The sequence below is a fragment of the Gossypium raimondii genome, chromosome 10 (assembly GCF_025698545.1).
Source record: "Gossypium raimondii isolate GPD5lz chromosome 10, ASM2569854v1, whole genome shotgun sequence".
Lineage (NCBI taxonomy): Eukaryota > Viridiplantae > Streptophyta > Magnoliopsida > Malvales > Malvaceae > Gossypium > Gossypium raimondii.
The window spans coordinates 18,987,512-19,011,316 of record NC_068574.1 but is presented as its reverse complement, the minus strand read 5'-3'; the positions used below and the strand labels follow the sequence as shown (position 1 = coordinate 19,011,316).

At 30.9% G+C, this 23,805-nt stretch overlaps 3 protein-coding genes across 5 annotated transcripts; 2 read left to right on the top strand and 1 right to left on the bottom strand.

Moving 5' to 3' along the window:
- Positions 1 to 8,023: 8,023 nt before the first annotated feature.
- On the top strand, positions 8,024 to 11,036 carry LOC105778573 (aspartate aminotransferase, mitochondrial). 2 transcript variants are annotated; one of them, XM_052621823.1, is made up of 10 exons: positions 8,024 to 8,448; positions 8,530 to 8,615; positions 8,902 to 9,026; positions 9,154 to 9,305; positions 9,457 to 9,561; positions 9,649 to 9,821; positions 10,101 to 10,260; positions 10,359 to 10,454; positions 10,544 to 10,638; positions 10,751 to 11,036. In XM_052621823.1, the coding sequence occupies exons 1-10, from the start codon at positions 8,146 to 8,148 to the stop codon at positions 10,932 to 10,934; spliced, it is 1,479 nt and encodes a 492-aa protein (XP_052477783.1). In that variant the 5' UTR covers positions 8,024 to 8,145; the 3' UTR covers positions 10,935 to 11,036. The 2 variants fall into 2 exon arrangements, with proteins under 2 accessions (XP_052477783.1, XP_052477784.1); XM_052621824.1 differs by having other exon boundaries at positions 8,902 to 9,104; positions 9,196 to 9,305.
- Positions 11,037 to 12,478: 1,442 nt separating this feature from the next.
- On the bottom strand, positions 12,479 to 13,490 carry LOC105774929 (uncharacterized). Its single transcript, XM_012597496.2, has one exon. The coding sequence runs from the start codon at positions 13,315 to 13,317 to the stop codon at positions 12,772 to 12,774; it is 546 nt and encodes a 181-aa protein (XP_012452950.1). The 5' UTR covers positions 13,318 to 13,490; the 3' UTR covers positions 12,479 to 12,771.
- Positions 13,491 to 18,151: 4,661 nt separating this feature from the next.
- LOC105777683 (uncharacterized) lies at positions 18,152 to 21,574 on the top strand. 2 transcript variants are annotated; one of them, XM_012601051.2, is made up of 6 exons: positions 18,152 to 18,298; positions 18,873 to 18,983; positions 19,711 to 19,898; positions 20,064 to 20,261; positions 20,580 to 20,639; positions 21,265 to 21,574. In XM_012601051.2, exons 1-6 carry the CDS (start codon positions 18,286 to 18,288, stop codon positions 21,394 to 21,396), a joined length of 702 nt encoding a protein of 233 aa, XP_012456505.1. In that variant the 5' UTR covers positions 18,152 to 18,285; the 3' UTR covers positions 21,397 to 21,574. The 2 variants fall into 2 exon arrangements, with proteins under 2 accessions (XP_012456505.1, XP_012456506.1); XM_012601052.2 differs by lacking the exon at positions 18,152 to 18,298 and adding an exon at positions 18,342 to 18,502.
- The last annotated feature ends 2,231 nt before the right edge of the window (positions 21,575 to 23,805 follow it).

The window sequence follows — 23,805 nt, the reverse complement described above, 5'->3', positions numbered from 1 at the left end:
GTTGAAGTCACAAATGCTTAATTTGGTGATGAAAATTGTACATATAACTCAAGATAGGGTGATCCACTAGCGGGATGAGTCTGCACCATCGCCTCCTAGCTATGACCACCTTTGATATCAAATGAGTCATATGTCACGGGATCAACCGAAGCATAAAATTGATACTTAATAGACGAAACTTTCATTGGCGTCGTTTCGAAAATTTTATGCCTAATTCTTTTACGAAGTTCTGTTAAATCTATGTTCTGATTAAAAACCAATTGCGTTGTATTCTCCGATAAAAAAATAATACCGTTCTCGGTGTTACGGACCTCACCATCATAGTAAATAACAATACTAATACATTCACTCATCTTCAATTTCTATTCTACTTAGCCTCCTTAAATTTTCTTGCTGTAACTTATGCAACCTGAGAATGAAATTTGGCTCATTTATAGTCTAAGGTCAAATAGGAACTCTTGTAGAAAAACAGCGTCCACATGGGAGCTTTTTTCATCAATTTTACTGACAGTGTATCCTGCTTGAAGCATTTTTGACACCATTTGTTCAGAATCGTCTTCTCAAAATTATTTTTTAGGAACTACTGTAGAAAAAGAGCGTCCATGTGGGAGCTTTTTTCAGTAATTTTGCTGACAGTGCATCCTGCTTGAAGTGCTTTTTACATTATCTTTTCAGAACCGTCTTCTCAAAATTATTTTTTCAAAAACTACTGTAGAAAAAAACAAAAGTTTTTATATTGTCAATATAATTTTCCTTAAACCCTACACACAAATTTATTTTTAAAAAAAACTAAACTATAATTTAATTAATTTTCTTAAAAACCCTAATCCTTAATTTTATTTATTTATTTAAAACCCAAAAACCTAATTTAATTAATTTTTTTAAAAACCCTAAACCTACCAAAAACCCTAAATTATTTTAAAAAAACCTTAAAACCCTAAACCAAAAAATCCTAGGGACTAAACATGCAAAAAGCCCTAACCCTAGAAAAACATAGGCTAAAACGCCTCCATGGGGGAGGGATTTTGCCACGTCAACAAAGCGCGTCCACGTGGGTGCGTTTTGCTGAAATTTTCCCCAAAAACGTTCCTATGTGGACCGTTTTGCTAAAATCGGCCTTTTTCAGTAAATAATAAAAAAATTGGCCCATTTTTATAAATAAAGTTAGAAATGAGCCTTTATTAGTAAAATGGTCTTAAATAATACATATAATTATTATCATAACAATAATGAATAAAAAATTAGGTCTAACTTTATGATGTGGGCTTCTTCATTGTCTACACATAATGTTAAAAGGCCTTCGAATATTGACACTTCACACTATTTCATTTATTATTATAAGAAGTGATCAAACCTAATTTTTTTATCCTTCCACTATGCCTATATAAGATATAATCTTTATATTATATACTTATATTTGGCACCTCTCCTTTTGCATTATAAGAAATAATCAAATATCATTTTAGTCTTGGATGTGGATTTAATATTTATATTTTAATTTTAAAAATATTTTATATTTTATATTTTATAATATTTTAATTAATCCAAATAATTAATATTGTTAATTACATTAATTAAATTTTTAAAATGGCTTTTTAAAATACTATTTTATCAAATTTTTCAACATGATGAATTAGAATTAGAATAATTATTATTTTTAAATATACATAAGCTATTGGAATTATTAAGAATGCTAATTATTTAGACTAACTAATTATATAACTCATTTTTCTCTTTTCTTAGTCATTATAAGATAGTGGTAAATTTGTAATTTCAATCTCTTTATTATGCTTACATTTGAGATTTAATCATTATATTTTGATTTGATATAATTTGGTCCTCTAATTTTATAATGATATTAGTTAGTCCAAATAATTAACATCTTCAACAATTCGATTACATTGATGATGTAAATTTCTCTTCAACGCGACAATCTAATACAAAAATAATTCTACATGAAACTAGAATTGATATTTTTAAGAAAAAAATCAACCTCAACATTTTAACCGGAATAATTAACGGAATCAACTTTTTTTACTAGCTAATGATATTATATAAAAGAATAAAAAGTATAGATACAAATCCCAAATTTAAATATAGTAGATGAATCATAACTGTAACACCCCTTACCCGTATTCGATGTCGGAATAGGGTACGAGATTTTACCATAACATATACACTTTTAACCGTAGTAAACCGAGTTGTAAAATTTCATCTAAATTAAAACTTTCAAATTGTTATTCTTGAGTCGTTAATTAGGGTTTACTTGCTAAATATACTCACAATCTTTCACTTTCTCGTCGTATGAATTTATAAATTTTCACTTACTTGTTGAATTAAATCCGAGTACACGAATTGATCTGTATCATTACATATTCTCATATCGTCAAATTTTCCTTTTAACTATTGTAGTATATCAATAGTTCATTATCCGTAAGCTAATTGTCACATATATATACATTATCCATTCATCTCCCATACAGCTAACAAAATTAGCCACAAAGATAGTACAAAATTTCTCTATTCGATATAAACCAAAACCTGTTATTTCTTTTCCAACAAACCTTACTAAATATACACTTTATACTAACCCAAGTGTTTAATCATTCATCCATGACATAAATATATTTTATCCATCATTGCGAATATAGATATGCTTCACAAATCGTAATTCACCTCACACACTAACCGTATTAATTTTATCATTTGTCAAATAGATTACAAAATAAGTTATATAACAAAATATAGATACATTTTAAACCACACAAATAAACAAATTTTCATGATATTACATGATTATCACATATCAAAGACAAATGTTCTTGACATTTCCATCACATAAACCGAATTAATCAATGCAACTCAATGATATATTCATCCATATATCATTATTGTCACACACACACACACACACACACACACACATATATATATATATATATATATATATATATATATATATATATCATGACTAAATTTCTTAAACATTTGATCAATTGCTTTTTAATACATAATAGTTCCTTCGAACCAATACGTATTTACCATTCAATTTAACATTTACCGATTATAATCGGGCATATGACCATTTATACACAATTCATTCATACATTTTATTGTCCTCCTCCTCCTCTCCATCCACATCCTTTATGTATATAGCATGCTAAAATAGCATTATACATAATTTCACTATCCACTTATATTTAAATTTAAAGCTGTCTAGTCGAATTATAGTCACTAAATTATTTTTATCTAAAGCTACAGAGCTCCAAATTAAGTTTCGTTAATTTTAACCAAAACTAGACTCACATATATTCTAAACATAAAATTTTTAGAATTTTTGGTTTAGCCAATTAGTACAGTTTATTCTTCAAACTCTCCCCTGTTTCACTACTCAACAACTCTAACCCCTCTTCACTAAAATTTTTTTTATCTCTTTGTACAGAATTCAAATGATGTTCTTGTTTGTTTCTCTTGAAAATAGACTGAATGAGGAATTCAAGAATGTAAATTACAAGCCATAATTATTTTTGTACAATTTTTAGTGATTTTCCAAAGTTGGAACAGGGGATTTCGAAATCAATTCAGTCCTGTTTCACTAAAATTCAAATATTTCAAAATATATAACTCTTTTGCTTACTCTGTTTCTTTCTTGTGAAAATAGACTCACTCAGATTCAATTTCATATATTATTCAACCTCCAATTCATTTTCCACCAATTATGGTGATTTTTCAAAGTTGCTCAACTGTTGTTTTTTAAAACTGTTTTATTTCTAGATTTACTTTTTGTAGTTTTGATATTTCATACCTTCTTACACATGGGTCGATTAAATATCAAACCCAGTATTCCTCACATAATCTTGTCCATTTCATATGTACATTCACCTTTCCAATTTCCCTGTTGAACACTTAGAATATTATCCGTTACTTGGTGGATTCAGCACTTAGCAACAACATTAAATTCAGTGATACGGGGAATCAGCACATAGCAACCCCTTTCACAATCAAGGATACGGTGGAATCAGCACTTAGCAACCACCTTTATATTCAATGATACGGGGAATCAGCACATAGCAATCCCTTTCACAATCAAAGATAGGGTGAAATCAGCACATAGCAACCACCTTTAGATTCAATAATTCGGGGAATCAGCACTTAGCAACCCCTTTTTATTCAATGTATTCCGGTCTATTCCGAGTGTTCAGTCGGAAACCTTGTTTTTCAACATTTTACCACATTTCTCAAACTTAACCAACTTCTTATATTCTACATCAAATATTTATTCTATATTCAATCAAATCTCAAAAATTTATTGAATAACATTAAAATAATACATAAATTCACATACATACTTACTTTGGTGCAACAATATAGAAATTTAGCAATTTAGTCTTTAATCTTTAATCTTTTCTTTTCTCCGATCAAGGTAGATTCCACATCTTTCTTGAACTATAATAACACATTTGACTTATTTAACATGCACATTCATCAAAACAGTCCTTAACTCAAACTTTAGAAAAATTACAATTTTGCCCCTAAACTTTTACATATTTACACTTTAGCCTCAAAGCTCAAAAATTAAACTTCCTCTCTTATTCTTATGTTTTATGACATACTGAACATTTTTCCCTTCTAAGCCAACATCAAATTCCCACTCTAACACTTACTTATGAGCATTAGGTATTTTTACCAATTATGTCGTTTTACTCGTTTTCGCTGAAAATCGATTAGCAAAAATCGTTTAACATAACTCTAAGCTTCATATCCTGTCATGAAACATCAAAATTCACACTTTTCATCTATGGGTAATTTTTCAAACATAAATTCTAGCTCGAATTAATAGTAGAATTAGATTATGCAATTTACCGGGATTCTAAAAATATAAAGAACAAGAAAAACGGGGCTAGAACGGACTTACCATGAAGCTTGGAAGATGAACAAACCCTAACCATGGTGTTCCCTTGCTACAGTCGGCCATGGAGGAAAGAATTGAAGAAGATGATAACTTATTTCATGTTGTTTTGTCTTTATTCATTAATTAAGGCATTTTACCAAAATGCACTTAAATAGCTTACTTACTAACCATGTCTATTTTTGTCCATAATAACCAATGGTCTAATTTCCATTTAAGGACCTCTAATTTAAAATTTCATAGCAATTTGACACCTCTAGCTTCTAGAACTCAACTTTTGCACTTTTTACAATTTAGTCCTTTTGACTAAATTGAGTGCTCAAACGTCGAAATTTCGAACGAAATTTTCACGAAATTTTTCCGTGAAATTGTAGACCATAAAAATATAATAAGAATTAAAATTTTTCTCATTGGATTTGTGGTCCCGAAACCACTGTTCCGACTAGGCCTAAAATCAGGCTGTTACAATAACCATAATTTGATCTAAAACAATATATGCCTAACATAGTCATTTGTTGTTTGGTTTAATAAAAAAGTTTGATATTTTAAAAAAAAAGATTAATTTGATTTAATTGATATAAATAATGAGAAAATATTTATTACATCACCAGTAAAATTTTTAATTTCCATAAGCAAGAGTGGGTTGATGACAAGTGTTTATAGGGTATAATAAAAATAATTTTTACGAAAAATATATAAAAAAAAAGTGAAACACTAAAGTTAAAAAAGTAAACTACTATACCGGATCTTACCCATAAATAATCATATAATTACCCAAAGGTTTAAGGGTGTAAAAGATCTTTAATTTAAAAAAAAAAAGCAATTAAGCCCCCTTTCTTTTCACTCACTTGAGTACTTCAACTTTCACAATCCATCAAAAAAACCCTCAAACTTAAAAAAAAAAAAAAAGCAATTAAGCCCCTACTTTTTTTTTTTGCACTCAATTGGTACTTGAACTTTCAAAATGCATAAAAAAGGCCCTGAAACTTTTTCAAAAAAGTAATTAAGCCCCTACTTTTTTTGCATTTAATTGGATACTTGAACCACCCCTAATTTTTTCAGTTAAAGCCACAACATGTCACAACCACAGTGTGACATGTGGCCAAAAAAATGATTAAAAATAAAAATCAACAAAATTTATACAAATGATTAAATTTGAATACAAAAAACATTAAAAATTAGAATAATAATAATAATTGTAAAAAATATAAAATATAGAAAAAATTATAGAATTTTATAAAGTCGTTAGAATATTATAATATGTAAATAAATATAAGATTTTTTTAAAAAAATTATAAAAATTATCTTACTAAAAGAAGCATTTTATAATTTTTTTAAAATTTTATTGATTTTTATTTTTTATCATTTTTCGCCATATGTCACACTGTGTTGCAATACATGATGGCTTTAACTGGAAAAAAATTAGGGGTAGTTAGCTTTAATGGTAAACGTTTGAAGTTAATGGTTAAAGGGGGTTTTTTATGCATTTTTATAAGTTTTTATGATTTTTATAAAATTTTACAATATTTTATATTTTTCTACGATTTTTATATTTTTTATTTTTTATAACTTTTATTAATTATATTTTTTTGTCACATGTCACACCGTAGTTGTGACACGCGGTGGCTTTAACTGAAAAAATTAGAGGTAGTTAACTTTAACGGTTAACTATTAAAGTTAACGGTCAAATAGTCTTTTTGATGCATTTTACAGTTAAAGTACCTAATTTAGTGTAAAAAAATCAGGAGCTTAATTACTTTTTTTGAAAAAATTTGAGTGATTTTTTAATGCATTTTAAAAGTTCAAGTACCCAATTGAGTGTAAAAAAATAACATGGGCTTAATTGTTTTAAAAAAAAAAGATTGAGGGTCTTTTTTATGCATTTTGAAAGTTCAAGTACCCAATTGAGTAAAAAAATTAATGGTTTAATTGCTTTTTTAAAAAAGTTTGAAGGCGTTTTACTGGAGGTGATCATGGGTCGGGCCCAAGTAAACATTTAGGCCCAACCTAAAAAATGGGCCTAAAATTTGCCCAAGCCCAGATAAAAATATTAAAACCCGGGCCCAGCCCGATCTGGCCCAGCCCACCCATATTAAATTTTTTATATTATATTATTTTTTTACATAATTTTTAAATATATATAATACATGAAAATACTAAAAATATTAAAATAAATATTTCCGAACAAATTGAAAATAAATTTTAAAAAATATGTATACTTAAAAATATTAAGATAGATGCAACTTAATAAGAAAATGTCTCTAAAATAATAAAGAAATTAACAATAAAACAAGTGTCATACAATATCCAAACAACAACAACAACAAAATAGTAATAACATAATAGTGAAATGGTAGCAAAATTGGGAGAAAACAATAAGAAATATCATTAAAATAATAAAAAATAGTAGATATTTTTTGTTATTTAGTGAAATCGGGCCAGACAAAAAATGTCTTACTCGAGGCTTGGCCCATTTTTAAAACGGTCATTATTTTTTTGTCCAAGCTCATATTTTAAAGCTTATATTTTTATCTAAATCTTCTCACTTTTCGAGTGAGTCTTCAGGTTAGAGTAGTAGGTGGCATAGCACATGAGAAGGTATACTTTTTACACCATAAGTCTTACCCAAAACATCATTGTCCAACACGTCTGGCTTTTCTTTTTCTCTTCCACATTGTTTTGTCAAACTAAAATTAAAAGGTTAAAGTGCTTGAGACATCCTTGTATTAGGAATTATATTAAATTATTATTAAATGGACCATTTTAATTATATAATATTAAAAAATCAAACAAGTCTAAATTGTAATAGATTTAATATTTAAAGTATAAAAAATATCTTGAAATTTTTTTTTTCAGTTGTAGTTCAATTTCAAATAAAAATTTTGTTTACAAAACTATAAAAACTTTAAAATATTAATTTTTTTAAACCATACTTGTTAAATCTATTCAAATTTAACATTATTTAATTTTTTTAATAATACAAAAATTAAATTATCCGTATAATAGTATAGGGACTAATTTGATAAGTTGTGAAGTTACATACACAAAGAATAAAATAATAATAATTAAATAAAAGCGGCAGTCAAAAGGAAGAATCCGACCCTCACCCACATCTGCAATTCTGTTGGCCACACAGCGAGAGAATGAAAGAAACAAAACCAACGAACAAAACTGAAAAAGCCCACTGAAAAACCAAAGATGAAAGCTCCCTTCTTTTTGAACAAATACACAAGACCATGGAAGACGAACCACACCATTGTTTTTCCTTTCTTCCAACCTTCCTTCCTCTTCATATACTTATTTATACACCTAATCCTGTGTTACCTGAACACAGCAGAACCAAATCAGCGGCAGTTTTTTTCCATATCTTGACGATGATTATTTCCCGATTTCTAAGACGAGGAATCTTAACTTCCACCAGCCCCACTCGACGACGGTCATGGTGGGATCATGTCACTCCGGCTCTTAAAGACCCCATCAATGCTGTCACCGACGCCTTTCTTGCTGATCCTTGTCCTTACAAGATTAATCTTGGAGTGGTACCTTTTTTTTTCTCATCACAATTGCTTGTTCAATTTTTAGGGGATAGCAAGAATAATCTTGGGTCCGAGATTTTTCAGGGAGCTTACAGGGATGATAAAGGGAAACCGGTTGTGCTTCAACGCGTTAGAGAAGCGGAAGGCAAGATTGGGGCTACCAATTTCCTGTGAGTTTCTTTTTCATTATGTTAGGATATTATTATGGGATATTATTTTTAGGAATATATTGTACATTATTGTATATATTTAGGCATATCTTTCCTATTCTTGTCATTCTCATTTATGACTCTGCCAAATCATGTTAAGTTCTGAAATTGTTTGTCCTTTTTAATTATTAATTTGCTCTTCATCCCAAACTTGGCAGCAAAATCTTATTCTCACAATTTGATTTCATCATTTTTATATCTAAAGTCATAATGTCTTCTTCTCTGATCTTCTGAGATGCATTGGCAGGGAGTCGACATCTACAGCTATTAGCTCGAAATTGGTTGAGGAGAGTGCAAAATTGATATATAGGGAAGATTCGGATGTCATAAAAGAAAGAAGGTTTATCGGAATCCCGGCTCTATCTGGAACTAGTGCGTGTTGTATCTTTGCCGAGTTTCAGAAACGATTTTACCCTGATTCAACAATATATTTTCCTGATCCAACATGGTTTAAATAAGTTGTCTTGTACCATTTTTCATTCCATTCTATTGTTTCCAGTTATACAAAACCTAAGGTGGAGTCACATTTTATTCTCGCTCCCCAGTCACCGCAATATTTGGGGAGATGCTCATGTTCCGGGCCGAACCTTTCACTACTACCATCCTGATTCTAAGGGTTTAAACTTTGTGGCACTCATTGATGATGTCAAGGTACAATATTTGATATTGCATTTGCATTTTTGCCGCCGGAAACTTGTACCCTACGGAACACTACAATATTGCGTACTTGTGAAAATACTGTTAAATGTGTCAGCTATTGACTGCTTTTGTTTTATTTTATTTTATTTTATGGTTCCTATAGAATGCACCAGATGGTTCTTTCTTCTTACTTCATCCTTGTGCCCATAACCCAACTGGGGTTGACCCTACGGATGAGCAGTGGCGAGAAATCTCATCTCTGTTCAAGGTAACGGCAATAATTATATCATGTTTGAAACATAATTTCTCTTATATCTATTGTTGCTTCAAAATTCTTGCCTTGACCATGTTTTAGGTAAAGAATCATTTTCCCTTCTTTGACGTCGCTTATCAAGGTTTTGCAAGCGGGGATGTAGAGAGGGATGCCCAAGCTATTAGAATTTTTCTTGAAGATGGCCATTCAATCGGTTGTGCGCAATCTTTTGCGAAAAACTTGGGTTTGTATGGACATCGAGTGGGTTGTCTCAGGTCAGCCAATGTTCTTCATTTTTGTTTACATTCCGATGGATATATATATACACATTTACTTCTCTGAACTTGTACCGTGCATATAATCATGCAAATGTAATGTATATGCATTTATCCACATCGCTACTATTAACCTTGCTCATGTAAGAGAGCATTAAATCTAATAATATCAATGGTAATTTATTGTTCGCTAGGAGGCTCAAGTTTTCAGCGATCACTCTGTATTCTGGTTTGGTCCATATGATTCTTCAGTAATCTTACCCGCATTGATTGTTTCAGTATTCTCTACAATGACAAAATCCAAGCAGTGGTGATCAAGAGCCAACTAAAGCAGATTTCTAACACTATGTATGGCAGTCCACCAATTCACAGTATATCACTAGTCTCAAAAATCTTGAGCAATCCAAACATTAAGGCCCTTTGGCTCAAAGAGGTTAAGGTAAGTTCCCTTTTCCGGTTGCTCCTCTTTACTTCACTTTACGTTATTACAGGGACGATTGGCCTGATGCATGTGTAATCATATCTACTTGTTATAAGGTTATGGCAACTCGTATTCAAATAATGAGAGCTACTCTACGGGAAGCTCTTGAGAGATTACGGTCTCCCCTCAATTGGCAACACATAACTAACCAGGTCAGTAATGTAACCAGAAATTTTCTGGATGCTCCTCGAAATGCTCCTGTATTTTGCATATTAACTCATCAGGATATGCAAAATTGCAGGTTAGAATGTTTTGCTTCTCTGGATTAACTCCTGCAGAGGTCGATCAGCTTGCAAAGGAATTTCGTATATACATGACACATGATGGACGCATAAGGTATATTTATCATATAAAACATCGGTTTTATTCTTGAAGGTTAAGGCTTGTTACTCTGTAATGCCTTACAATTATGAACTAATCTGAACTTCATCATGCGGTAACATGGCAGCATGGCTGGTGTGACAACAAAGAATGTTGATTATGTAGCAAGAGCTATTCATGAAGTCACTGCCTCCGATCGCGACACCAAGATATTACATAACATTGGTGCATATAAGGTTAATACTGATATATGCTCAACTTCCCTTGGTACTAATAAAACAAGAGCAAGGGGAATGAATTTAGCCTTGTAATATGCACACATATAATTCTTTTAGGTTGTACCATATATGTTGCAGAAAATTGAAACTTGTTTTTTTTTTTTGGAAAAAGAAAGAAAGATGACATTAAAACAAGTTAGACATCACAAAACCTGCATGTCTATGTTTTCAAATTTTCAAAGGCAAAATTATTTTTTATATACAATATTAGAGTTTGGACGAGGGTAACACAGTTGGAAATCGGTGACAAATAGATGTCGGGACAAAAATTTTAATTAAAAAAATATTAATTATATTATTTTTAATAATAGAGCGGGTTATTGGACCCACCTATATCGGGCTTGGGCAAAGAAATTAAAAATGCCATACAGAAATGGTCCACCGTCAATCCTATCTCACATGGATGGATCCCTTGTAGACAAGCCTAGGTCAGCACCTGGAAAACTGCCGACAATTTAGCTTCAAGAATAAGTGCTTGGTTTTTGTTGTTAGGTATACACTTTTGACCCTGGGGGTAAAAAGGATAGGACTGGGACTGGGATGTCTTAGCCGTACAATTTTCAATAATATTTTCATCTTCCTTGATTTGATTGCTTTTGTATTTGTCAAGTTGTTACAGTCTTTCCACAAAGTAAAATAATGGAGCGATTCATTCTTTTTTCAATCAAAATTAAGGACCAAAATCCCAATTTTGCATTCCGTATAGTCTATTAATTAGAAAGGCACATGAGGTTTCCCCTCATTCAAATGGGACAAGATTTGTGTACTGTGGAAGGAGAAAGGAAGTGCAGAAAGATTCCAAAAATCACACCCCAAATTAAATATGAATATAGGAACCTTTATTTATGCTACATAAATGTATTAAATTATGAGACCATCAACCACCAAGTAAATTATGCAACAAAATCTTAGTGTCCTTTCAAACACTTTGATTCTTTTGTTCATTAAATTCATACAACATGAGCATTAAGTAGTTTATATCAATGTAGGGTACACTATATGATCATATTCCCAAAGAAAACCTCAGCTGGTGCACAAAATTATTAATCAGCACCATGCGAAGGAAACACTTCCCTAACAGTTCCTAAAATTTGTGGCTGAAATTTGTCTATGAATTCTTTTGAGTTTCAGGGGCTGTCTGTTATATAACATTTTCCCTCCTTATTTAGTTTAGGATTAACTAGATATTTCAATTTCTAAACTTGACCGAGTTGTAGTGTTGTTATCTACTAAGATCCTTGCTCACTAAAACCAAATTTTAAAATATTTCCTTAATGAACTTTAAGCACTCTCAATAAACTCTCCGAATCAATCAGAGAGTTAAATTCCTCTCAATAGTTACTTGTTTTTTTTCTTTTTCTGAAGTTGGGAAAATGATGCGCATGTATTGTTGAATGTTGCATGGAATGTAAGAGTTAAGCATATATGTGGGGGTGGGTGCATTAAACCCCATGTTTGTAACATAATAATAGTGACTATGGAGGAAGGTAAATGTACCTCTCTCATATAAAACATATGATTAATAAGTTCATTGGGCTTTGTTACTCTTTAAATGCAAAATTTTTACAACTACTATATATCTATTATTAACGAAAACATATTTATTAACAGTAAGACACAACTGAGAAAATTACAACTAATTTTTTTCGGCAATAGTAAATGATTTAGTACCATAAATTCTGCAGTTTTGGGTGTTTTCACAGCTTTAACTAACCATAGACCAACTAAAATACATTCCTAGATGGTTGCAATTACAAAGTAAATGAACACAAACGTGAGAGAGATTCTCATCCACCAAATCTGTATGTTTACTCAGATACATGTTAAACAGCTGAGGATATATGTTCAGCAGCCGTATCATCCACGAAGCTTACCGATACTTCCCCCTACCAATATCGGAACATAGAGTGGAAGTTGGTGACCCAATGGCTGCAGTATCAGCTTCATCATCTGGGGTAAAAAATCGACTCCTCTTCTGGTATTTTTTGGGTCTTATTGCAAGAAACATTGGTGAAGAAGAAGGAGGAGGAGGAGGTGATGTAGGCACTAGACTGCTGGTTTTCTTCAAACTGATCATCTTTGGGAATAATGCCTGGAAAAGACCAGATCTTGAGTGCTTATTCTTGATGGGTTTGGAGTTGGAGTTGGAGTAGTATGATGGAGGAGGAGTGAGAGGAGGAATGGATGTATCAGAGAATGTGTATTTGGGTGTCCCAGGCTGAGACTCCCACATGAAAGGGACAGCACCGGGTAGTCCGCCATAGTAGACCCTGAAAGAAGGATTGGCGACAGAGACCCTGAAAGAAGGATTGGCGACAGAGTTTTCCTTAGATAAAAGCCTGGAAAAGAACTTGTCATCTTGCTTAATTTCGAGACTCTTATTATGGGGAAGATGATCAGGACTTGTGGTAAACATCTTGGGATGAAATTTGTGGTGGTGGTGGTGGTATTTTTTGGGGTTTCAGTGATCATTTGGTTTAGGGGATTATATGACGGAAAAGAATCCCAGAGCCAGAGAGGAAGGCTTTAGGCTTGAAGATCTCTCTACTTTTGGGGTTATATAATATTAGAGAAGCAGGACCAGCAGAAGTGAAGTGAAATCAGAAGTAAAGACATGTCAAAATATTACTTTACATGACTTATCCAAAAGAAAAAGAAAAAAAAGCAATATTGCGGTATCCATCACCAAAGCTTTTTCACTCACACTTCAATTTTACTATTACAATAAATTATTATAAATATTAATTAATTGTTTTAATAAATAAATTGAATTCAATCCACCGCAATAATTTTAGGGGTAAATTACACATAAAAGTCCTATTTTTTTAAAATTTACCGAAATGGACCCGGTATTTTATTATTCACCGGAATGGGCCATTTTCCCCAAAATTGCATCCACGTCAGCGCGATGTCAGGGGATGTGTCAGCAAATCGCGTCCACGTCAGCGCGATTACTAACGTGGCAACAAATCGCGTCCACGTAAGTGCGATTTGTTGACGTGGAAGCAATAATTCATGAACAGTTTATGTTTTTTAGCTTGGAAAACTTTGAAAGGCCATAACTTTTGGCTCGGTTGTCCGATTGAGAAGATTTTTTTTATTTCGAATAACTTTTCGAGATCTACGCGCTGACAAACGGCCGAAGGCGGTTTGCCGCAGTTTTCGTCGAAAAAGATCCTTTTTTGCCTCTAAATTTTAATTTTTCGGTTTAAAATTGAATTTTGAAACATTCAAATCATTATTTTCCTTATTTATTTGAAGTAAACACCGGATTTTTTTATACAGAATTGTTGTATTATTTTTTTTATTTGACACGTGTATGGAATATGTCCGATAAATCATTAGAACTTAAGTAATATAATTAAGATAATAACAGTATTTCTATAATATGTTAATTAATTAGTTTAGCTTAGTTGGTTAAGATGCTTGCTCTTTTCCCTTAGTACCTTGGTTCAAATCTTGTTGGTAATAATTTTGAATCTTTTTTGTACTTGTTGCATTTATTTTTTAATCAATTAACTCTTCAATATTACATTAATATGTATTATTAGGGCAAAATACCAAAAAAGGGCAAATTACACAAAGCCCTATTTTTTAAAATTTACGAAATAGGCCGGTATTTTATTATTTACCGGAATGGGCCATTTTCCCCAAAATCGCGTGCACGTCAGCGCGATGTCAGGGGACGTGTCAGCAAATCGCATGGACGTCAGCGTGTTTTGCTGATGTGTCAGAAAATCGCGTCCTCGTAGGCGCAATTCTTGTCCACGTAAGCAAAGCGCGCTGAAGTGGACACGATTTGCTGGCACGTCCCCTGACATCGCGCTGACGTGGACGCGATTTTGGGGAAAATGGCCCATTCCGGTAAATAATAAAATATCGGGCCCATTTCGGTAAATTTTAAAAAAATAGGGCTTTTTTTGATAGTTTGCCCTAATTTTAGATTAAATCCACGCACATGGTGAGATTTAAATATGTGGATCTCAAAATCATCAAAAGCTCCATCTTATAAGATTTATTTTCACTTTAACGGCTTTGGCAATATGATCAGTTATTCGAGACTCAAGATTATTTCATTTTCTATTAATGCTAGAATGTACAATAGTTAAATAGGATCTTTTTCTTCTTGAGACCTTTAATTTTTTTCATCATGTGAGAGTCCGAATTAATTCATGTTTATCTACTTCTATCCATGTGTGGAGGGGGGAGAAACCTTTGTACTCAGCTACAAAATTTATTTTGCATTTTTTAGTGGTTTCATTTTTCTATTAATAGGAGTTTTGAGTCTTGATTTATATTGTTCTAATGAATCACCATTAAATTTTGAAACATTATCTAATTAAACATATTATAATTAAGATGAGATTTAGCTAAGTATATGATATTTCAACTCAAAGTGAGATAGAAATATATATGTTCAATTTTTTAACAACTTTTCATATATTTCAAACATCATGCCACGTATACATAGGTACAATAATTTTAAAAAACATAGGTGCAACATTGTTTTGAAGATTTTTCATAATTTGGTTATGACAATGGAACCACCTAGGTTTTGTTTTTTCTCGAAAGTAGTTTAAGTTAGTGTTGTGTTATTGGAAGTAGTTGCAACTCAAGATATTTAGACGTTATGCTTTTAGCTTCCCATTGAATAACATTCGTAGGAATAATGACTTAATTCGGTCGTGGGGCCTTCGCTATTAAAGAAGCTGGTTCTGTATCCGTCAGGGCGTTTACGTGAAGCTCGACCATCAATCACCATTTGGCACTGCTGCTGCCACGCCCACCATCATCAGTTGTCACCATGAATGTCGATTTTTTCGTCAAAATTAACATAGAACAATCTTACCAACAGGAAATAAAGTGAGAATGTCTTTTTTTTTCTTTAAAATTACTATTATAATAATATCTTCACTCCATATATTAATGGTTAACATTTGATATATTGGTAGGATATTTTTTTTATTTTATAAATAATTTTAAATTTTTGTTATATATATATTTTTTAAAATATTTTTTAATAATTTACTATATTCATTTAAAATACTTGTTAAATTTCTAATTTTATTTATAGAATCTAAAAATTCTAACGTAGTAAATCAAATATAATTGATGGCTGGCCTGCGGAAGAAAAAGCTGAAGCAGAGAAGATATTGCAGGCTAATCAAAGCTGACAAAAAGTGCTTGTGCATATATATATATCTGGCCTCACTTGCTGTTGCCCCACCGGCAGCGCTAGGATACTGTAGATGGACCAAGAAAGAAAGATTTAGCTGGGGCAATAGCCAGGGGAGAATTCGGATTGCTAGTTAGAACTAAATTATAGATTAATTAAAATATATACTATTATATTAATTTATTTTTTTAAGTTAATAATTAAAATATAAATTTATTAATAGTTTAATAATGTAGTTTACTCTTATATTTTTTATCGGGTTAAGATTGGGCAAAAGATAAGTTATCAATGCCGTATTGATGGATGTGTCGGTTTTGTCTTGGTACTAGTACGTACTGGTACAAATATATTTCGATGTACCGCTTCGGATTTATTGATATTTTTAAGTATTTTTCACATATATAATTATAGTATTCTTGATAAATTATATATATTTAAATCATTTTCACTTATATTTATAATTTTTTTTAGTTTCTTAATAAATTATATATTATTTTGGTCAAAAATAAGTTATATATTATATATACATACATATATATCTCAATTAATCCTTAAAAATATATTTATCTGTAAATATAAGTTTTAAAATCATTAATTATGTTCAATAATATAATTTAATAATTGTTAATTTTAAATATAATTGTAGAAAAAATGCTTAAGATAAAAGAAAATTTAAAATATTAAAATTTTGTACCAACTAGTGCAGGCCAATGCACCGGTAAGAGCAAAGCCAGACAATTATTTTAGGGGAGACCAAAATTAAATTGTAATTTTTATGATAGTAAAAATACAATTTCACCATTTTGATAGCCTATATATTTATAATTTTTAAATGATTAAATCAAAATTTTATCATTTTTAGGGGGGCAAAGTGCAATTTTATCATTACTAATTTTTAAAAAAATTAAGAGTTTAAATGAAAAATTTTCTATTTTAAGAGAATCAAGGCCCCTACCAGTCCCCCTAGGTACACCCTGTGCACTGATATAAGTTAGTATTGATCAGAACAAATCAAATGCACCAAAATGGTCAAAACCCAACAAAATTTTAACTAAAATGGAATACAAACTACTTGGTATCAATTTAAAACTGAAATAATATACATTAATCGATACAACCGGTACCGATATAGTACCAACAACCATTGTAAAATATGTTTATGAACATGGTTTCAATGAACCAAACACTTTGATATACTGAAGTTGTAACTCTCAAATTTAATTGGGAACGTGTTGCAGATATTATGTGTGAAGTTGTGTTTGTTATGAACCTAAATTTGATAATATTTAATAATACACCATATATTGTTAAAATTTTGATCATTTTAATATTATCATATTAGGACATCATACAATCCAAGTATGTTTTCGTCTCGATAAGCCAAGTCAAGTACTAAATATATAAATATTTTCTTAAAACAAGAAAAGAAAGGTTCTCCACTTCTCTTTTAGATTACTAAGTTGGTTATCCAATTTTAAAGGCGTTTTATTTTGATTACACAAAAAAAATTTCTTTCAAATTTGTCCACATAGTCAGAGATAGCTTTCATTTTAATCACACAAACATTAAATCCTTAACACTAATGGATTGTAAACATCACATCATATTTATAGTTTCATTTTGGCCAGCCAACTTCTTAGCTATTTTCATTTTGGTCACTCAAAAATATCTTCTTCTTTTTTTAAGTATGGATCTAGGTAAACAAAATCAAGGATTAAAGTGAAAAACAATAGAAATTAAAATAATGGATTAAAAATTGAAATTATACTTGCTTACTCCTCGCCTGAAAGTTGTAAATTTTATTCAATATTGAAGTTTCAATGATTTATTAGTATAATTTCTAAGTTAAATTAATTAGTTGAAATTGAACCTTGAAAATTATTATATTCAATTCAAGTTCATTAGGACATTTATGAATATCTTTTCCATTTAAAAATGTTACACCATCAACTTTAAAAAAAAATTAATGTTATTAATAATTAAATTTAAATTTTAAAATTCAAAGTATAAAAATTTTTAAATTACTGATATATTAAGTTCTAATAATAGAAAGAATATAGTAATTTGTAGCATATTTTGACCAAAAATTTACAAATAAATATGGTGGTAGATGAGTTTAAAAGGGGCAGCGCCAACGACAATTCCACGCCTTTGCCCAATCCGACACTCACAGGGAATTAATAATACGATCTCCCTCTGCCGCTGACTATGATTTCCAAAGGTACAACTCTTCTCTTCTATCCTCTGTTTCTATTTTCATTATATCTCATCTGTTTTTCCTCTCCATTGCTTAATTTTGTGCAAAATCTTTGATGGGATTTTCTTCTAGTATTTCTTTGTTGAAACTTGAAAGCTTTGGTTTCTCTTTCATCCTACATGTTGTGGTTTAGTTTCAAGTATTGAAACACAAAAAATATGAATTGTTGTAAGTATTGGGTTTTGGAATAATCTGCTTTTGAATTGTTGCTGCTGTTATACTTTTGCTTGTTCTGGAGCTACTACCGGTCTTTTGGCATCTGGGTTGTGTGAAGCCCAGTCCAAAAGCTAACTGATAAGTGAAATTTGAGATATAGCTAGTAATTAAGGATAATATTAGTTTTTGTATTGGGTTCTATCACTTTTCAGACTATGGTCGCACCTTTCAAGTGATATGTGTATTAGTTTAAAATTTTGTCTATTGTTGTCATAGGATCTTTTACCTTTGGATATGTTCATGTAAAAGACATTTTACTTTTTCATCAAGTACTCTTCGTTTGAATTATGTGATTCTCATGCTATTTAATGAATAACTCCAGGCATTATGGATGTGAGAGTTGGGCTCTTATTCCTCTTTGTATTGGGTGCAAGCTGGGTATGCGATGCTAGACAACTAGAAGCCGCTCCGGTAGTACTCTCTGGTGCATCAGGTAATTCTGTTAAGAGTTTTGGTAATCATTGTTGATGTTATCGTCTCTTTTCGGTATCTACAAGATTCTCTTTTCTTTTTCCCAGTCCTAAGAGAGGCTGCTTAAGTTCGCTTGTTTAATTGTAATAATACCTGAAAGATGATGCAGAACGTTACTCCCTTAATGGTTTAATAATCCATATTCAGATGAAGTTACAGCTTAATGATGGTTGAACTAAATCTATTGGTGAATATGTTCCAAGGTCCCTTAAGTTTACTTGCTTGTGAAAATGTATGAATTGAGTTATCTATTAATAATTACCAGCTAAATTTTGAACTATGTTGGAAATTTGAGATAGGGCTTGCAATTGGAGGTCTTGGGACAAGTTTGGGATTTGGTTATAGGTCTGGCTTTTATAGGTTCTGAACATTTTTATTTTTGGCCTTTCAAGATCATCTTGGGCTGAGCTTAGATCGCTTATTGCCAAAAATTCAGGTTGATATATCCCTTGCTTATTGCATCATGAGTTACTATCTATATTTAACAGACGCTTGAAATTTTGATACTTTTGCCAAGAAGTGTTTACTGATGTTAATGAGATCCCTAAATGATTGCTCATTGAAGATGTGCAGATACATGCCTTTCTCCAATAAGAAATAGATTTGCAAACTGTATAACTTTTTAACTTGAGATTGTACAATGGAAGTGAGAAAACAATCAAGTGTAATCAAACAGAATCCTGGTTCAGTTGTGCAGACAAACCAGGGGCAAGATGAGGAAGTAGTAGAAAACATTGTTTGGAAGGACAATGTGTGCACATTGTGTGAGGAATTTGCTACTGAGGCAATTGATTTCCTTTCACAAAACAAGACCCAGACTGAGATAGTTGAGGTGCTTCGCAAGAGTTGCTCTCGTATTCCTTCTTTTGAGCAGCAGGTACTCGTCTAGCTCAGTTAAATGGTGGTGGCTTATTGAATATTCAAATCAACTTGATGTATGTGGCTATCTTTAAATGAAAGAAAAAAAAAAAAAACAAAATGATCTTTATGTCCTCTTTCTAAGTGCAAAATACTAAATCTCCATCTGACCTGTTCTGCCTAGTGCATCACACTGGTGGACTACTATGTTCCTCTCTTCTTTGTGGAAATCTCTTCAATACAACCTGAAGTTTTGTGTAAAGAGGTCAACCTATGTCAGAAATTTGCACTTATCTCTACACAAATCCGTGAAGATTGCTGTGGGGTGTGCCACCATGCTGTTTCAGAAGTACTAACCAAATTGAAAGATCCTGATACACAGGTTTGCATTACTCCATCTTTTTTAAAACTACATGTCTCTTCAAGTTTTTATCTTATGAATAATTGGATATCCTTGATACCTGTACTTTTGAGTTGCTTTGCTAAAATATAGACTTCCTCGTTGACATATAATGTATGTGCTATCAGTTTGTTAGTGAGAGGTGATGTATTGCTACTCCGCTGTGGTATTTCCTGTTGTTTGATACGATATGCCTATTGCTAAAGGAGGATCGTGTGGATTATTACAACTATATACCTTTTGCAATATAACAGATAGCAATATTGCTAATTTGTTACACCTTTTCTGCCTTGATTCCAGCTGGAGATAATTGAGCTCCTTTTGAAGGGTTGTGATTCAGTGCAGAATTACGTGAAAAAGGTTGGTGTATTTGAAGAACTTAGGTAAAAGTATCATGAAGGCCCTTGTATTAGAAGTTAGATTGCATTTTGTTCCCTCTACCCAAAAAATGAACAAATTAGTCCATTTAGTTAGATCTAAGAGAAAACTGATCCTTCTGTTAAAAATTCCTGTCATTTCTACGGTTAAAAATTGGTCATTGTATGTTAGAAAGAGGTGCACATGACACCTCACGTGTAACTATCTGATTATTTCGTCAGTGACACCGGCTTTTAACAATAAAAATGGATGAAACTTTTAACAGAAATGATTAGTTTGCTGTTTAATCTAATATATAGGGACTAATTTACTCATTTTTTTAGTAAAAGGGGTAAAATGCAATCTAACTCCTAGTACAAGGGCCTCCATGATACTTTTACCAAGAACTTACTAGTGCTCTTGACAGCAATTTTATATGCATCTGTAAAATCTTCACATGTAGAATAACCATCCTTTTGATTCAAGTTATTGCATTTAAAGGTCAGATTAACAATTATGAAATTTTCCTCACTTGATTGCTCTCCTGCCTGTTTATTGGTTTTGTTTTCACCCTCTTACTGTGAGCATCGTGTGACTCTAATCTGCCATCGTGTGTTCTTCATGTCAGTGTAAAAGCCTAGTTTTCGAGTACGGGCCTCTGATCCTTGCGAATACAGAGCATTTTCTGGAAACAACTGATGTTTGCACCATACTCCACGCCTGTAATGGCGCGAAGCAAACACTGGTGGCAGATTCATAATTGTAGCCTCAAACCACAAGGAAATGCTGTTTGTAAAATAAGTATTTATAATGCTCACTGATGTGCAGTTGTGCAATGCATAAGAAGTATAAACATTGAACTGATTGTAAGATATGAAATGCTCGAATTCGATTGCTTCTGCTAGTTATCCAAATATTTGCTCAAGTTTTTTTCTTCACCCAGCAATGCTTAAGTTTTAACTTTTATGGCCCTTTATGATAAAGTGAATCTCATCAAGTTTGGTTCCTTACAAGATAAAGAGTCACGTTTTTGACAGGAGTATCTTTGTCATTCGATAAATATGAGTTCTTTTTCATGAATATGATGAGAATAGAAGAAGTGAGTAAAATTCGATTCGATTCGAAAAGTAATTTGATTTTTGAGTTAATTGAATGAGTTATTTGAGTCAACTCGAATAAGTAATTCGAGTTCGAGTTGAGTTTTACAATTCAAATAATTTGACTATCAAATTGGTATAAATACTCCTTTAATCCCTGCCAATTTTAAAATGATTAAATTGGTCTCTTTTAACAAAACTTACAAAAAGTTTTTAACAATTTTAAAAATTTAAAATATTTAAAATTTAAAATGTTTATAAAATTCCAAAATTATATTTTGAAAAATTATAAAGTTTTTTAAAAAATATTTAAAGAATATAAAAAAGTTAAAATTAAAAAAGTTAAAATGATAATTTTGGGACCTAAATGATAGTTTTTATTACTCGCTTTTAAAAAGTTTTCAAATATATATGGTTCCAAATTTATGTGCTTTAACCTAGAATTGGTTATAATGTAACAAAATTTTAATTTGATATGTTTAATTTTTTAATTTAAATCGAAAAATTTCATTCGACTCGATTCGAAAAAATTTAAATCAAGTTAGAATGATAAAATAGAATTTATCAATTTGATTAACTCAAAAAAAATTCTGTTTACCTATCTGTATTTATGCCCAAATGGTAACTCATTAAATGAGAATGAAACTTGGAATCAGTGTAGGTTATATTGTATTGAGACGTGCTAGTCTTACTTACAAAATGTGGCCTCAAAATTTCATGTACCAATAAGAACCCTAATTAATTCACTTAATCCATTTTAACACTTAATTAGGGCCGAAGGCAATCAGTAACTTGACCGTAAAATTATATTTTTAACTGTGAATAATTTATTATTCATTTTTATTTTTCTTAAATAATATTTTTTATTTTAGTTTTACAGTTAAAATTAGTTCTTTATTATTATTGTGGTTGAAAAGTACTTTTCGAAGTGACTTTGAAAGTGTGATAAAAATGCTCTGAAAAATGCAATTTACTAATTTTTAATGTTCTACATTGCTGTAAAAACTATGGTTGAAGGTTAAAATGTTTTTTTTTTTACATACTAGCGGAAAGTTAAAAATTAGTTAAATTATATTATATTTAATTAATTTACTATGGAATTAATATTTTGTACACTAATAATGTACTTTTTTATTCCACAAGCAACCTTGTCTTAATTTTTTTAATATTTATCTTTTGATATTTTACTATACTCCTATAGGACATTTATCAATCCTTAACCATGCTTGTGGAGTCTAAAAACTCCACTTGCATTGTAACAAATATTATGTGTTTAAATAATGTTACATGAAGTATAAATTTTAATTACTTTTAAGTAATTAATACAAATTATTTGTAAATTAATTATACATAAAATATTTTAAAAGTTAAATAAAACAATAAATTATATTTAAATAATTTAATATAATGATACATAAAAATAAATTAATTTAATTTTTTATATACTTTTAATTGTTTATATAAATAAGAGTATTTTGATAATTTTTAGGGTTTTTTACCCAAATAATATAAAATAATTAAATAAATATTGAAATGGAATAAAGACATTAATATTTTCGAATCTAAGCAGGAGCTACAGTAAAAAATCAGTGCCGCCTAACCAATCGGCAGCACCCCTCTCCCTAGCCACGGTCACATCAGCTTTTAAAAAAAATATTTTTTATGGGCGGTATTGTACTAATCTCTTGGTGCTATTCTTTCATCACGAGAAAGGAAAAATAATGGTTTTGGTCTTTCTATTATGTTTGAATTTAAAATTTAGTTCTTTAGTGTAATTTGGTAGTGAAAATAGGTAACACTATTAATTATTCCAATTTTATAACTTAGATTCTTAATTTCAAACCCGCCAAGGTTAGGGGCGCACCCGCACGATGTGGACGACGTGAAATGTCTGGACTGGTCTAGCCCTTCTAGGCCTGCGAATATTTTAGCCCAATATGTAATTTTATTTTTCCTTAATAGAGCTTATCACTTCAATTAAAAGGACAAATATTAAATTGAGTTTAATGGCTCATTTAATTCAGACGTTAATTTGGGTTTTAATGGCTTCTTAATTCACGGACGTTAATTGC

Excerpts from the sequence above, each read along its gene's own strand:
- LOC105777683 (XM_012601051.2), top strand. Across the intron at positions 18,984-19,710 it reads AGTACTCTCTGGTGCATCAG|TTGTGCAGACAAACCAGGGG; the intron begins GTAATTCTGTTA and ends ATCCTGGTTCAG. Across the intron at positions 19,899-20,063 it reads TTCCTTCTTTTGAGCAGCAG|TGCATCACACTGGTGGACTA; the intron begins GTACTCGTCTAG and ends TGTTCTGCCTAG.
- LOC105774929 (XM_012597496.2), bottom strand. The coding sequence starts at position 13,317 with ATGTTTACCACAAGTCCTGATCATCTTCCCCATAATAAGAGTCTCGAA.
- LOC105778573 (XM_052621824.1), top strand. The coding sequence starts at position 8,146 with ATGGAAGACGAACCACACCATTGTTTTTCCTTTCTTCCAACCTTCCTT. Across the intron at positions 8,616-8,901 it reads ATTGGGGCTACCAATTTCCT|GGAGTCGACATCTACAGCTA; the intron begins GTGAGTTTCTTT and ends ATGCATTGGCAG. Across the intron at positions 9,822-10,100 it reads CATCGAGTGGGTTGTCTCAG|TATTCTCTACAATGACAAAA; the intron begins GTCAGCCAATGT and ends TGATTGTTTCAG.